The sequence below is a fragment of the Canis lupus genome, chromosome 28, assembly GCF_048164855.1.
Source record: "Canis lupus baileyi chromosome 28, mCanLup2.hap1, whole genome shotgun sequence".
NCBI classification, from domain to species: domain Eukaryota; kingdom Metazoa; phylum Chordata; class Mammalia; order Carnivora; family Canidae; genus Canis; species Canis lupus.
In genome coordinates this window covers 12886229-12902673 of record NC_132865.1, presented here as the reverse complement: position 1 = coordinate 12902673, position 16445 = coordinate 12886229, and the positions used below count along the sequence as shown (strand labels likewise).

Here is a 16445-nt window from a genome sequence, read left to right as displayed (position 1 = left end):
ATATTCAAAATGTTTACATATTTGTCTCCATATATCATTCATTCAGCCTACTTTTCACAAGCCTACCTTGTGTGTGTGTGAAGCATAATTCCAAATGCTGGCCATTTAGAAATAAATACTTTATACTTGAATTTGGTCAGCAGTTTAGTGGAGTAAGCATTTAAATCAATAAATATTACCATGCGCTTTTTCCTTTTTTTTTTTTTTTTTACCATGCGCTTTTTATTTATTTATTTTATTAACATGTTCTTGATGCTAGGGTGGACTTCTTAACAGGGTACCTGATTAACATAAAGAAGAGAGAAACAATTTGAACTGGGGATTAAGTGTCTAGTTCTATGGTAGCCACTGTACCATAATTTCAGATATTTATTGAGCGCTTATGGTTGCTATCCTCTGAACCAAGAGATACAGTGGTCAGATCAAAACAGAATTGTTATTGGAGTGCCTGGGTGCCTTGGTCTGTTCATTCAGCGTCCAACTCTTGGTTTTTGGCTCAGGTAATGATTTCAGGATCATGAGATCGAGCCCCGAGTCAGGATCCACTCTCTCTCTCCCTAAAATAAATAAATAAAATCCTAAAAAAAAATGTCAAAACAGAATTCTTATTGCCCTCATGGTGTTTACAGTATCATTGGGAGGAGAGGCCAAACAGGCAATTACAGTACAGTGCAGTAAGCACCATAATTGGGTAAGCTGGGGGGTGTTCACAATAAGGAAGGATGCTGAATTCATACAAAGAAGGTGTGCAAAAACAAACAAACAAACAAACACAAAGAAGGTGTGCCAACCTAGGCTGTGGGGTAGGCAGTCAGTGTGGAGTTCTTGTGGGAAGTAACTTCTAAGTTCAGATCTGAAGGATGATTAAAAGTTAGACAGGTGAAGGGAATGAGGGCAAGAAGTGTGGTGTGAGGGGTGTTCCAGGCAGGACAGTATTTCCAAGGTCTGGAGGTGAAAAACACCATGACTGAGTCAAGTGTGTTAGGGGCAAAGTATTATGAGTATATGAGTATGTACAATTTCTCATACACCCTTGACTTTAAGGTAGGGGGATCAATCTTGCTTATTAGGGTTTTTGCATAATCTAGTAACGTGCTGATTTTTTAGATTTGAAGTATAATTAACATACCTTGTTATATTAGTTTCAGCAATATAATGATTCAGGAATTCTGTATATTACTCAGTTCTCATCAAGATACATGTACTCTTTTTTTAAAGATTTTTTTTTATTTATTCATGAGAGACACAGAGAGATTAGCAGAGACATAGGCAGAGGGAGGAGCAGGAGCATAGCTCCCTGCAGGGGAGCCTGGTGCAGGACTCGATCCCAGGAACCCAGGATCACACCCTGAGTCGAAGGCATATAGATGCTCAACCACTGAGCCACCCAGGGGTCCCAAGATACATGTACTCTTAATTCCCTTTATTTTACCCCTCCCTCACTCACCTGCCCTCTGGCAACCACTAGTTTGTTCTCTGTATTTAAAAGTCTGGGAGGTTTTTTTTTTTAATAATTTATTTTTTATTGGTGTTCAATTTGCCAACATACAGAATAACACCCAGTGCTCATCCCATCAAGTGCCCCCCTCAGTGCCCGTCACCCAGTCACCCCCACCCCCCGCCCTCCTCCCCTTCCACCACTCCTAGTTTGTTTCCCAGAGTTAGGAGTCTTTATGTTCTGTCTAGTCTGGGAGTTTTTTGTTTCTTTCTGTCTTTGTTCCTTTGATTCTTAAATTCCATGTGTGAGTGAAATCATATGGCATTTGTCTTTCTCTGACTTATTTCACTTAGCATTATACCCTGTAGGTTCATTCATGTTGTTTCAAATGGCAAGATCTCATTCTTTTTAATAGCTGAGTAATATTCTATTGCATATATAACACATCTTCTTTATCCATTCATCTATGGATGGACACCTGAGTTATTTCTATATTTTGGCTATTGTAAATAATGTTGCAGTGAACATAATACATATATCTTTTTGAATTAGTGTTTTTGTATTCTTTGGGTAAATATCCACTAGTGGAATGGCTGGATCATATGGTAATACTATTTTTAATTTTTTGAGAAACTTCCTTTCTACAGCCACTTTCTACAGTGGCTGCACCAGTTTGCATTCACACCAGCAGTACACAAGGGTTCCTTTTTATTTACATCCTCACCAATACTTGTTATTTCTTGTGTTTTTGTTTTTTTTTTTTTTTTTTTTTTTTTTTTTTTTAAATTATTTTTATTTATTTATAATAGTCACACTGAGAGAGAGAGAGAGGCAGAGACACAGGCAGAGGGAGAAGCAGGCTCCATGCACTGGGAGCCCGATGTGGGATTCGATCCCGGGTCTCCAGGATCGCGCCCCGGGCCAAAGGCAGGCGCTAAACTGCTGCGCCACCCAGGGATCCCTTTCTTGTGTTTTTTATTTTAGTTTTTGACAAGTGTAAGGGGATATCTCATTATAGTTGTGTGGGCTTTTTATTTTTGTTTTTTAATAAGGAAAGCAACCAAAGGGAGCTGAGACTGCTTTCCCCAGGAAGTTCCATGTATGTTTCCCTTCTGAGGAAATGAGAGAAGTCTAGGAGCCTGAACCTTGACTCAGGGCTTGGCTGTTGGGATTGAGTAGTAGACTGGGGATCAGGGAGATGGGATAGAAATGGCAGATGGAGCTATCTAGCTGTAAGACAGCTGTATGGAGAAAAAGAAAAAGATTTTGCTAGCTGTTCAGAATGGAAAACCTTCAGGGAAAGGATTATTGTATACAGGGAATTCTTCTGGTAGCTTTCTATGAAATTTTGTGTGAAACCCCTGTGTCACCTCTTTAAGAACTTTATAGTTAAGATCTATCATATCTTTTAAGCTTTTAGACACAAGGCTCATGTTTCTATGGCTGTAACATGATGTAGAGACTGGACTCTATGGGGCCATGGGAATGTTCTGGATTTTAGAAGGAAATGTAAGAAGAGAAACAGAAGAAGTTCACAGAGCAAATACCACAAGTATAGGGTTGAGAAAGGCTCAGGTTGGAGGAGAGGTGGTGAAGGAATACCAGGTCACAAAGGGCCTTGAAAGTGAGGTTGAGGAACTTAGAAACTTAGTGTCAAAAATGGAATATGGGAAGACAGGGAAAAGAAGCCAAGATCAAATATGCATTTCAGACAGATTACTGGGTCTTTGGTGTCCAGACGAAATAAGAGAGAGGCAATACTCAAGGCAGAGAGATGATTTGCTGAGGTATGTGGCAGTTCTTAGAGGGCAAGTATTATTGCTATGATTTTTCCAGATGCAGAAGCAGAGATCAGGGAGGTGGTTGGCAATAAGCAGAGAGGTTTGGGACTGTGGACAACCTGACTCCAGAATCCATGTTTTTTTTTGTTTTTTTGTTTTTTTTTTTAAATAGATCATGCTATCCCTGTCTACTGGTTTGTACTACTTGAAGGAAGAAACTGGGTCTTTTGGTTACCTGTTCTGGTTTTTTCTGGTTTTCTATTGATGATAACTAACCATGACATTTAGTGACTTAAAACAGTAACAAAATTTGTTTTGCTTTGCAACTGTAATGGAGCAGGGCTGAGTAGAGACAACTCAGTCCTGTTCTACTCACTAACACCTAGGGTGGTTTGAAAGCTGGGAACTGGAATCACCTGTGGGCTCGTTCATACACATGTCTGCCAGATGATGCTCACTGTTGACTAGAACTGTAGTTGGGATTGTTGGCCAGAACGTATGACTTGTCTTTTACCTGAGTCCTGTTTCTTGTTTCTTTACAATGTGGTGACTGGGTTCCAAGGGTGAGCATCCTAAGAGAGAACCACAATGAAGTTGCATCACTTTTTTTTTTAAACTAGCCTTGGAAGTCGTTGCATTCTGTTTGTTCAAAATGCCTTAGTAAGGAAAGAACTCTTCTAACTTTTACTTATATTGAGTTATTTGATCCTCCTAACAACCTTATATTATTATACCCATTTCACATATGAAAAAACCTAGTCACAATGAGTTAAGTATTTTACCCAATATAATACAGATAGTAAGGAATGGAATCACCATTGGAACCAAGACAATTTGGCTCCACAGTCTGTGTTCTTAACCACTTTGCTGCATTGTCCATTGCAGTGACTAGACTATAGTCTGGACTAATGATGAATGTTTTGTATTTCGTCAAATGATGAATGTTTTGTATTTTGGGCTTCCTTCAAATGCTAGTAAGATACTTATTTTTTATTTCATTTTTAAATTTTATTAATTTTTTAAAAAGTAATCTCTAAACCCAATATGGGGCTTGAACTCACAATTCCAAGATCAAGAGTCACATGCTCTTCCAACTGAGCCAAATAAAGATATTTCTTAGGTGAATGAGTTCATATCCACCCTGCATCTCACATTGAATGGGAGATGTACTCCTATACAAGTGGAAAAAGAGCTCTCCTGGATTTTCAAATAAGTGATGAAAGAACCTATTCAGGGTGCCTTCTGTTTAGGAGATGCCTTAGGTACCACATTTTTTTCATATATATATATTTTTTTTATTGGAGTTCGATTTGCCAACATATAGTATAACACCCAGTGCTCATCCTGTCGGGTGTACCCCTCAGTGCCCATCACCCAGTCACCCCAACCCCCGGCCCACCTCCCTTTCCACTACCCCTTGTTCGTTTCCCAGAATCAGGTGTCTCTCATGTTCTGTCTCCCTCTCTGATTATTCCCACTCATTTTCTCTCCTTTCCCCTTTAATCCCTTTCACTATTTATTATATTCCCCATATGGGTGAAACCATATAATGATTGTCTTTCTCCAATTGATTTACTTCACTCAGCATAATACCCTCCAGTTCCATCAATGTCGAAGCAAATGGTGGGTATTCGTCCTTTCTAATGGCTGAGGAATATTCCATTATATATATAGACCACATCTTCTTTATCCATTCATCTTTTGGTGGACACCGAGGCTCCTTCCACAGTTTGGCTATTGTGGACATTGCTGCTAGAAACATCGGGGTGCAGGTGTTCCAGCATTTCACTGCATCTGTATCTTTGGAGTAAATCCCCAGCAGTGCAATTGCTGGGTCGTAGGGCAGGTCTATTTTTACCTCTTTGAGGAACCTCCACACAGTTTTCCAGAGTGGCTGCACCAGTTCACATTCGCACCAACAGTGTAAGAGGGTTCCCTTTTCTCCGCATCCTCTCCAACATTTGTGGTTTCCTGTCTTGGTAATTTTCCTCATTCTCACTGGTGTGAGGTGGTATCTCATTGTGGTTTTGATTTGTATTTCCCTGATGGCAAGTGATGCAGAGCATTTTCTCATGTGCATGTTGGCCGTGTCTATGTCTTCCTCTGTGAGATTTCTCTTCATGTCTTTTGCCCATTTCATGATTGGATTGTTTGTTTCTTTGGTGTTGAGTTTAATAAGTTCTTTATAGATCTTGGAAACTAGCCCTTTATCTGATATGTCATTTGCAAATATCTTCTCCCATTCTGTAGGTTGTTGTCTTTGAGTTTTGTTGACTGTATCCTTTGCTGTGCAAAAGCTTCTTATCTTGATGAAGTCCCAATAGTTCATTTTTGCTTTTGTTTCTTTTGCCTTCATGGATGTATCTTGCAAGAAGTTACTATGACCGAGTTCAAAAAGGGTGTTGCCTGTGTTCTCCTCTAGGATTTTGATGGATTCTTGTCTCACATTTAGATCTTTCATCCATTTTGAGTTTATCTTTGTGTATGGTGTAAGAGAATGGTCTGGTTTCATTCTTTTGCACGTGGCTGTCCAATTTTCCCAGCACCATAAATTGAAGGTACTGTCCTTTTTACAGTGGATAGTCTTTCCTGCTTTGTCGAATATTAGTTGCCCATAAAGTTCAGGGTCCACTTCTGGATTCTCTATTCTGTTCCATTGATCTATGTGTCTGTTTTCATGCCAGTACCACACTGTCTTGATGATCATAGCTTTGTAGTACAACCTGAAATCCAGCATTGTGATGCTCCCGGCTCTGTTTTTCTTTTTCAATACTCCCCTGGCTATTTGGGGTCTTTTTGATTCCACACAAATCTCAAGATGATTTGTTCCAACTCTCTGAAGAAAGTCCATGGTATTTTGATAGGGACTGCACTGAACGTGTAAATTGCCCTGGGTAGCATAGACATTTTCATAATATTAATTCTTCTAATCCATGAGCATAGAATATTTTTCCATCTCTTTGTGTCTTCCTCAATTTCTTTCAGAAGTGTTCTGTAGTTTTTAGAGTATAGATCCTTTACCTCTTTGGTTAGGTATATTCCTAGGTATCTTATGCTTTTGGGTGCAATTGTAAATGGGGTCGACTCCTTAATTTCTCTTTCTTCAGTCTCATTGTTAGTACCACATTTTACTACAGCTACTCGGGAGCTGGAGTGTCCTCTATATACATTATGGTAACAGTCTCTTTCTCTTTCACACACAGACACAGACATACACTCACATACATCATCATGGAATGAATGTTTAGTTGTATATGCATTGTATCATGCTTAGATTTTTTTCCTTCTTTTCCCCATACTGGCTCTATGTCAAATATTCACTTTAAAAGAAATGTAAGAGATATTATGTTCTCTATGTTGATTTTTGTAGAGTTGAGTACATGATGCAGTTCATTTAAAACCTGGGAAGAGCCACCTTGTGGCAAAATTTAGCACTTCACCATTATTTTTTTAAAGAAAACTTGTAAGTGGCATTAAATTGTGTAGCAAAATAAAAGGTACTGATATTGTACGCAAATTCTAGAATATGGTTTCTGAGATATATAGTTTGACTTTAACATTAGCCAATATTATCAAAAGGTATTGAGAATTTGTAAAGCTTAGATTAAAATATGCAAAAGATATTGCATACATTAAGACTGTATATTTTAAATGTTCATTTCAAGGTTTTAGTTGTCTCCTAGTACACGCAGTTTCGGTTACACTAATTTGTACCTTAAAAATGAAAACTTAGGGGTTCCAGGCTGGCTTAGTTGATAGAACATCCGACTTGTGATCTTGGAGCCGTAAGTTCAGGTCCTATGTTGGATATGGAGATTACTTAAACAACAAATTAATTAATTAAAAAAATTTTTTTAAAATTAAAAAAATGAAAACTTAGAAAATATATCTAATTAGTTTTTTCTTTTTTTTTCTTTTTTTTTTAAGAAGTTAAAAAGGACCACAAGCTTTATTAAAAGTAAGTAAAGGTAACATATAATATATACAGATGGCACATGGTGCCAATTTTATTTGCAGATATTACAATACTCCAATGCATGTTTCAAGTTACACCTTTGCCACAGCCTTGGCTAAATCTTGAACTAGTGCAGAATTTAGCTGTGCCAGAGTGCTGATCTTAGCATGCTTAGAGGCAGCATACTTGTTCTTGATAGTCATGTGCTTTGTAAGCCCACGATTCACCATGACTATATTCTTAGCCAGGTGTTGCATAACATTTAGAAGGGATTCTTCAGTGTAGGACAGATAATGCTGTAGAGTTGGTGTCCATTCACCATTATCGAGAATTTTCAGCGCTAAGCAAAAAGCTCCTGCTGCAATCTGAGAAGGAGGAAAGTGTACCATATCGTAGTCCAACATAGATAGCTCCATCAGGTATTTGGCCAAAGTATGTTGCTCAACATCAACCTCTCCAATCTTAGACGCTCTCCGAAGGAAATGCAGGGGTAGAGGGCGGCCCAGACCAAAATTTAAAGATCTTAGAATCTTCATTTCCATCTGTCTGATTTGGTGTTTAGTGTAAGTATTGTCAGTCACAAAGGCAAAGTCACCAATTTCTGGAGGGTACATTTCCTCATATTTGCTTGCAATAAACATGGCAGTGACACCAACCAGCTGCAGCATCTTCTTGGGCACACAGTTATTCTGCATGAACCGATCAATAATGGAAACAGTCATGTACATGGTCTCCTGCAGTAACCTGAATTTCTTTTGAACCTGTAAGAGCCAGTCAATTAGGATGGCTCTCATGTTTCCAGTGACTTCACGACCCAGTAGGTATTTTGGTTTGACTGCTTGTTCTTCCTCAAGTTGTCTCAGATAAGCATAAGTATCTTTCACGTATTCACTACAAAGGTTTGGATCAGCTCCATCTTCTGCATCTACATCATTCACTGCAAGAATTACATCAGAGAAAGCCTGACACAGATATTCTTCTGCAGGAGCACATCCAGATGTTTCCATCCGGCTTGGGAGGGAGTATCAACCAAAATAGGCTCGGGCGAAAGTTTTTCTTCTTTAACTGGCTCAGGTTCCAGCTCTGGTTCTGGCACAGGGACAGGGACAGGCTCAGGTGCCTTCTCCAGAGGCTTTGGTATTTTTTTAGCAATGACTTTTCCAGGAACTGCAGTTTTTGCTTCCTTTTTCAGAGGCAGTTTGGCCTGTGGTTGTTCACTGACTTTGTTACCAATGTCTCCCAGAGCAGTTCTTGGCCTCAGGCCGGGCTTGGAGGCTGCAGCAGAGGCCAGAGGCACCCGCTTTGCCCCTGCCATACCGATCTTCGCCTTGTTTTCAACATTCACTTTTGTGTTCCTGGTGACCCGGAGCGCCATGGCCGCGTCTTCACGGCGGGGAGAGGAGAGCGCGGGAGCCGCTGACGAGCCGGGAGCCGGGAGCCGGGAGCCCGGAGCCGAGGCCCGCAGGTCAACAGCCGTTCCTCCGCAGCACCTCTAATTAGTTTTTTCTTGATGTGTAATTATAATATAGCTTATATTTCATTGTATATTTAAATATATTTGTATAATATTGGTTGTAATCATGTATTAATAATTGAGAATACTCAGTTTTCTTTTTGGTTTAATTGATATATTGACATCTTTGCAGTGTTTCCTAAATTTCCTTTAACTTGGCAATTCACCAAATTCTTCTTTCAGTTAATTCCCACATTTTCATGTCTGTCTGTCTGTCTTTCTTTCTTTCTTTCTTTCTTTCTTTCTTTCTTTCTTTCTTCTTTCACGTCTTTCATAAAACCTTCTCCATTTAATTGAATGTGGTAGTAAATTTGCAACTCCTAATAAATACTCAGTGTATACTTGGGTATGAAGAGCCACACCATTGTAGGTCTCTCCTCTCTTTTTTCCCTTCTTTTTTTTTTTTTAAATTAAAGATTTTATTTATTTTCTCATGAGAGACACAGAGAGAGAAGCAGAGACATAGGCAGAGGGAGAAGCAGGCTCAATGTGGGGAATCTGATGTGGGACTCCATCCCAGGACCCTGGGATCATGCCCTGAGCCCAAGGCAGATGCTCAACCACTGAGCCACCTAGGTACCCCTCTCTTTTCCCTTCTTCATTGGTACTTTGAAAACTTCTTGAAAGCTAAGAGGTTAATTCAGTATCTTACTGTCTGCCCTTGCATTTTCCTGCCACTTCTCCTTTTCTTCATTCCTGGCCTCTGTATTTCCTCTGACATTGGGGCCTATCTGGTAGTGGTGGAGTCAAGCGAGGTGGTGATGGTGTAAGTATTGGCATGCAGATGCAGCAGGGAGATCTGGAATCTAAATGTATACTATAGGAGGAGGAATGCAGTGAGCTGGAATGAAGAGGAGAGAAAGGAAATACACACACTCAATACCGAAATCCTTCTCTTTGGCTTCTGCTGCCCTTCTCATTTCCAAGTATATTTTCTCCTCTCAAATTTCCATGGGTGTATGACTTTTGTTTGAGCTTTGTTTGTGTGTATTGGTCCTTTTGGGTTACCAGTTATTCAGTTTCAAATCTGGAATATTTGAGGCAAAAAGAAAGCCTAGGAAACTCACCACCCTTTCATTCCTTGAGTCTCTGTGTTTCTACTGATATGCCCTCTCTCCACATTTTAGAGTCTTCAGATGTTTGTTGTATACATAGTGTCCAGGGTTTTAAATTGTACATAAGGGGAAAAATAAGGAAAAATAGATCAACTTTTTTTTTCTCGGAAGCAAAATTCTTAAGTAACTTTGTCTTCTTTAAGTTTACTTTTTGTAAATCACTTTTCTTACTATGTAGAGAGCAGATTCACAAGGGAAGAAAGTAGTGAAGCAAGAGAAGCTGGGAGACCATTTAAAAATTGTTTCAACCAATTAAATGGTGTTCATTTGTGTAATGGTAGTGGCACTAGAAATGGAGCAAAGTGTATGTTTCTGTTTATATAATGATATTCTTGGTTAACTATTTAGTAGCTTTTTTTCATCCAACATATATTTATTATGCACATATCAGGTGCTGGATGTAGGCATTGGGTGGAGAGTGGTAAGCAACATGAGTATCATCTCTGACTTTTATGGACTTTATTGTCTAATTTGGAAAGATATGTAATAAACCAGTAAACAAAAAATTACTAAGCAAGTAAACCAGAAAAACTAAATTATAATTACAAATTGTGACATTGCTGTGAATGAAATACATAGTGCTATAATTGAGCATGACATAAGACCTACCTAGCATGGTCAGATAAGACCTTTGAGAGGATGGTATTTGATGTGAGACCTAAACATTGACAGAGAACTAGTTATGTGAAAATCTGGTATTTAGGCGGAAGGACAAAGGAGGGGAATTAGCTTATATTAGAGGGTGTAAACAGCATTTTGGTTATGAGATAAAGGGTGACATGGACACTTGGGTTTTTGGTGAAGATTTGAGTAAGCAGGAATATATGACAAAGTGGCGTTAGTCCTGCTAGGCTGTCAGGGAGGAGGTACAGTCTACTCTTGCACTGTGAATACTGAATACTTTAGTAAACAATAAGGATTTTCAGTCCAGCTGCCTTTTTGAGGCAGCATGAGTTATGGTAGTTGATAGGGGTGTTGCTCATTGAGGACCACTCAGGGAGATTTGGTTCTGAGGAGCAACATGACTCCCTCAGGGAACAGTGAAAAGCTTGCCTGGTTTTTAAAAATTTCCCTGGACCTGGTGTTCATCAGCATTATACTTTAATTCTCATTTAGCAAGTATTTATGAAGTTCATGGGCCCAGTGACCTGTCACTGTAACTTCCATACCCATATGGCAATACTGTAATTACTCAGCTTTGTTACTGATGATAAGGCAAACTAGATATACTTGAAATATTGTGTTGGTTGATGTGTGTGCTGGTGATGAAGATAGCAATGAGTAAAAATAATGTGAAAACTAGAGAATATCAATATAAATTGAAAGTGCATTAATACGTAACGTATTTGTTTTAAATTTTTGCTCCTTTCACTAAAACATATTTTTATGCAAGCAAAATGTTAAAGACTTCTTTGGAGAAGAAAGAACTCAAAAAAAAAAAAAAAAGAACTTTTATGTGTTTTTCTATCTTTAAGGGTAGAGACCATGTAGAATATGTCATTGAATTATTAGTACCAGCACAGCATCTGGCATGTACAAGGTGCTAAGTGAAGGTCCAATGAATGAATGAATGAATGAATGGATCGAAAAATGAAATGTTTAAATTGGTGCTCTGAATACCAACCATCACAATTTCTAATCACAGAAGTGCTCATTTCAAATGGTGAATTTGCATGTGTATTATACAAGTACATATTGCCCAGAATGACAACAGAAAAAATTAGAAACCGAGTTCATCAGCCAGGAGTTTTTTTTTACCTTGCCTCACTCTTGGCTATTCTAACCATTCCTTTCATCCTGTTAGTTCCTCCCTTCAGAGATAAAATTTACTGGAAGGGATTGGGGATATACGAATTGCTAGCTAAAAGCCACCTAGCTCCTCATAAACTAATGGCTGGTGTAGTTCTTAAATATTTTTGAGGGTGCAGTTTCAGAATGGGAACTTTTTCTACCAGAGTTGAAAAGAGGAGGCAAGATAATGTGTAATGTAGTGGAGGGGGACAGTCTTTGAGAGAGACTAACATTTTAATAGTAATTTTTATTTGTTTAGTATCTCCATGTGTCTGGCTCTACACTAAATTCTTTATATTGTCTCCTTTAATACTCAAAATAACTCTCCAGATACTGTCTTATTCTGTTTTTCCAGATGAAGAAATTGAGTGTTCCAGTTACTATATCTTTGCTACACATTATGTGAAAAATAAACATTTATTATGCTTATGGATTTGTGGATCAGGAATTCAGATGGAGATGACTTGTCTCTACTTTGCAATATCTGAGGTCTCAGATAGAGCACTTGAAGGCTGGATCTGTGATCACCTGAAGTCTCATCCACTCACAGGTCCAGTGGTTGATGCTGGTGGATGCAAAGGTCGGCTATGTTATTTTCACATGGACTAATTTATAGTTCCTGAGAGCATGGTGGATGAATTTTAAGGTAAGTGCTGAGCGGGGGGAGAGAGAGATCCTTCTTATGACTAGCTTGGAAGTGAAGCCACATTCTGTTCGTTAAGTGACTGTGTGACTATGAGGAATGCCCAATTTCAAGAGGAGAAGAAATTGACTTCTCTTGGTAGAAGAGAGACAAGGCTCTGAGGAAAAGTATCAACATGGCCACTTTTACAGAATACAGTTGACTACACAGAGCCTCAAAAAGGTTAAATAACTCTCCCAAACAGCTAGTAAATGGAGCAGCCCTGATAGGAGATTAGATTTACTTGTTTTTAACTTTGTGTGCCAGCCACTTAATCACGTTGTATAGTAGAGTCTTAGGGGATCATTAAGATCTTAGAGAACTATTGTGAACAAATAAGCAAAGAGAGTTATATGAACAACTTACATTCAGAATTTAGACCCTTACAGAAGATCCTTAGGCATCAAGATTTGCAGATTACTGAGATAATAGTTTGTACCTTTTTTTCTTCCTCCCTCCCTCCCTCCCTCCCTTCCTTCCTTCCTTCCTTCCTTCCTTCCTTCCTTCCTTCCTTCTTTCCTTCTTTCCTTCTCTCCTTCCTTCCACTCCCTTTAAAGATTTTGTTTATTTGAGAGTGAGAGGCAGAGGGAGAGGGAGAAGCAGACTCCCCACTGAGCAGGGAGCATGACACAGGGCTTGATCCTAGGACCCTCGGATTGTGACCTGAGCCAAAGGCAGATGCTTAACGGACTGAGCCAGCCAGGTGCCCCTTTTTGGTACCTTTGTAAGGCCACCTATTTCCTTTTTCCTTAAATTATGTTATTTGTGCACGTATCTTATAATTTAGCATCCCTCAACATATATACTATGGTTGCTTATTTTATTCAGGGTAGGATCTTTGTCTACTTTGATTTATCTTTCTACCCTGATAACACCTATTGTGAGAAGCTGGCTCACAGTAAACCCTCTGTAAATGCTTGCCAAATGAAGTAAAACTAGGAGTTTATACTGGCATAAAATAGCAGAATAGTATAACTTTATTATTGCTGAACTGCTGTGGGATACTTGGATTATGGGTATTATGAGGACCGGATTAGTAAATTGAGTGACAGTGTTTAAAATGTCAAATCGCTTTGTGATTAATATGGTCATGGTGACTTAGGTCCTAGACCTCTGATAGACCTGGGAAGAAGACGTGGTGGAGACATTTAATTTTTGGTCTTTGACTTGTGGCATGGGCTGGTTTTCTAGGAATAAAGATAAATCAAAGTCATAAGGTCAGTAAAATAGCATTGCCTGGTAGGAAGGTCTCCTCAGTATGTCCCTCTACCATCTATTTGTAATTCTAACAAAATTTATAACTATGATCATGCTACTTTTAATATTCTATTTTGCTTTTACTCTCAGAAATATATCTTAGAGACCTTTCCATGGAAGTACTTATAGATTTACCACAGTCTTACATTACTATCTATAGCTCTGTGGTGTGGGCATGCTGCATTGATATTGAAACAGTTCCCTATCATGGACATTGGGTTGATCCTATTTTGTCGTTGTTGTTTTGTTGAGATTATAGATAATACTGCAATGATGTATAGCAAGAATTTCTATAGGATGGATTCCTGAAAGAGAAGTACTGAATAAAAGGATATGCTTTTTAATGTTTAACATTTTGATAGATACTGGCAAATTATTCTCTAAAATGGCTATGTGGATATACTCCTACCAGTATTTCTCTACATCTTTTCAGTGATCACTTTGATGTGATTGACCCAGGAAAATTATAGCATAGTAAGTCAAAGAATCCTCATGTCAATAAAGGAAGGATTTTGAATTGACGTCTTGTTTTGAAATTCTTACCCTGCTACTCATTTGTGTATGGTCTTCAGTAATTTATTTGTTCTTTTGCAGCCCCTGTTTCTTTATAAAATATAGGCAATGATAACAACCTTCCTGGATTCTTGAAAGAGAAACTGAGACAACTATACATGTAAAGTCTTGGCAATATTCTTAGAGTTAAGAATTATATTATTTTTTCTTTCCATCATTAATTTTTTTAAATTTAAATATGTTACCTCAAAATATAAGTCTCCTTTGAGCCTGTATACATCTTATTACAAAGTCTACCTTGGCTACTAAATTATCAGAAGAACAGTATTTCTCCTGAACTTATAGCTTAAATTTCAAAAAATATATATATTTGGAAACATGCATTTTGATTTTGCTGACTTTAAAAAGTCATATACCTGACATTGTAGTTTTTTAAAACTATTTTTTAAGCCTTTATTTATTTATTTGAGAGAGTGTGTGTGTGGGGGGGGAGGTGGGGCAGAGGAAGAAGAAGAGAATTGCAAGCGGACTCCCTGCTGAGCATGGAGCCTGATGTGGGGCTTGATCTCAAGACCCTGAGATCATGACCTGAATAGAAACCAAGAATTGGATGCTCAACTGACTGAGCCACCCAGGTGCCCCTAAAACTTTAATTGCTCTTTGGCTGTGTAATAATAGTCATAGCTTCTTGACACATTTATGTCTTTAAAAATATACTTTAATAGTGCTGCATCATACTAGTCCTGAGAAAAGCTATAGTTTTCCTATTTTTAGTTTCACAGCTGATGTTATACCTTAAGGAAATATTTTTTAAAAGTTGGAGTTTCAAAAAAAGTTGGAGTTTCTTCCTATTAATATAAAATGTTCCCAAGAAAAAGATAAAGGACAACATTAAAACTTCACGATTATACTGTAACCCTTGATTGTATTTCCAGAAGTTACTTGGGCTGAATGAAATTATTTGGTTTGTAATGAGTTTTAGAAGAAATGAAGAAAATGGAGGTATTGGAAAATGAAGTATGTCTCTTAATTGAAAAGAGACTATGATTGTTACTTTCCAATCTAAATCAAATTATTATGACACTGGTTTCAAGCAATTGGAAAGGGAATTATTCTCTGGAAATAATGACTTCATTATATAACCTAAAAATATAACTAAAAAAAAACAAACCCCTTTGGTTGTCTTTCTGCTAAAATAAATGATTTAAAAATGGACACATTTTTATTGTTGCTCATCAACAGAACTCATTGTTTTTCAAAATAATATATAAGCATTAGAAGACAGGTGTCTGATTCTTTGCTGGAATTTTAATTTGGGCCACTATGAGATATGGACCACATAAAAAGGAAGTGAAACTATACATATGCTAAATATGTAAATACATATTTAAAATTTTTTTTTCATTTTTAATATCTACCCCCACATGGAGCTCAAACTCACTACCCCAAGACTCACATACTACAGACTGAGCCAGCCAAGTACCCCATGCATATACATATTTTTAGGGTAAATATAATGCTTATGATTTTATTTTTTCAAAGATTTATTTATTTTAGAGAGAGAGAGAGTGAGGAGAAGGGTAGAGGGAGAGGGAGAGAGAGAATCTCAAGCAGATTCCCCACTAAGCGTGGAGCCCCATGTGGGGCTCCATGCAAGGCTTGATCTCACAACCCTGTGTTCATGACCTGAGCTGAATCCAAGAATCGGATGACTGACAGCCACCCTAATGCTTAACATTAGGCACCCCTAATGTTTATGATTTTAATTGATTTGCTTTCATAGATGTTTCAAGCAGTTACTTTTAAAAATTTATTATTTGAGGTGAATATGATTAAAATTTTCAGAAACGCAGTTTACTTTTTATATCGTACACACAAAAACACAATCCTAGCACATGAGAAAACACTACATTGTATGTAGGCTGCCCCAAATATTGATGTTCACAAAGAAAGCATAGTTAATTCACTTTCCTCATAGGCTGAGAGAAGGAATACTTTCAAGTATTTATTTTTTATTTTTTAGGGAAAATGATCCCCCCAAACTCCAATACTCACTAGATTTTTAATAATGTGAAATACTACCCAATTTTAACCTCAAGCACAAATACTAATTGTCCAGATCCAGATGTTAGAAATAATTACTAAAACCTTCAGTCATTTTCCTTTTCCCATTTACTGATACATGGAGCATGCAAATCATTTTTCAGGCATAGCCCTTAAACTCTTGGAGTCTTTTTTGGGTTTCCACATTTTGGAAACTGGGACATTTGGTAAAACAATTTGATAATACTTATCTGCCTGTCTATCCATTCATCTGTTCAGTATCTATTTTACCTATCCATCCATCTCTCACCAATTTACTCACAGTATACATACTCTGCATGTTACTCTTTCTTCTAC

At 37.9% G+C, this 16445-nt stretch overlaps 1 protein-coding gene and 1 long non-coding RNA gene across 2 annotated transcripts in view; one reads left to right on the top strand and one right to left on the bottom strand.

The window, feature by feature from the left end:
- The window catches only part of LOC140620192 (uncharacterized), a 186687-nt gene that overhangs the window by 9167 nt on the left and 161075 nt on the right, over positions 1–16445 (top strand). The window contains exon 2 of the long non-coding RNA XR_012019956.1: positions 11949–12239. This is a non-coding gene — a long non-coding RNA (uncharacterized lncRNA). The remainder of the gene's footprint in view (positions 1–11948; positions 12240–16445) is intronic.
- Positions 7244–8583, bottom strand: LOC140620189 (G2/mitotic-specific cyclin-B1-like). Its single transcript, XM_072804089.1, is given in 2 exon segments — positions 7244–8192; positions 8195–8583. Coding segments are annotated over 2 exon segments (1281 nt in total). The 5' UTR covers positions 8550–8583; the 3' UTR covers positions 7244–7266.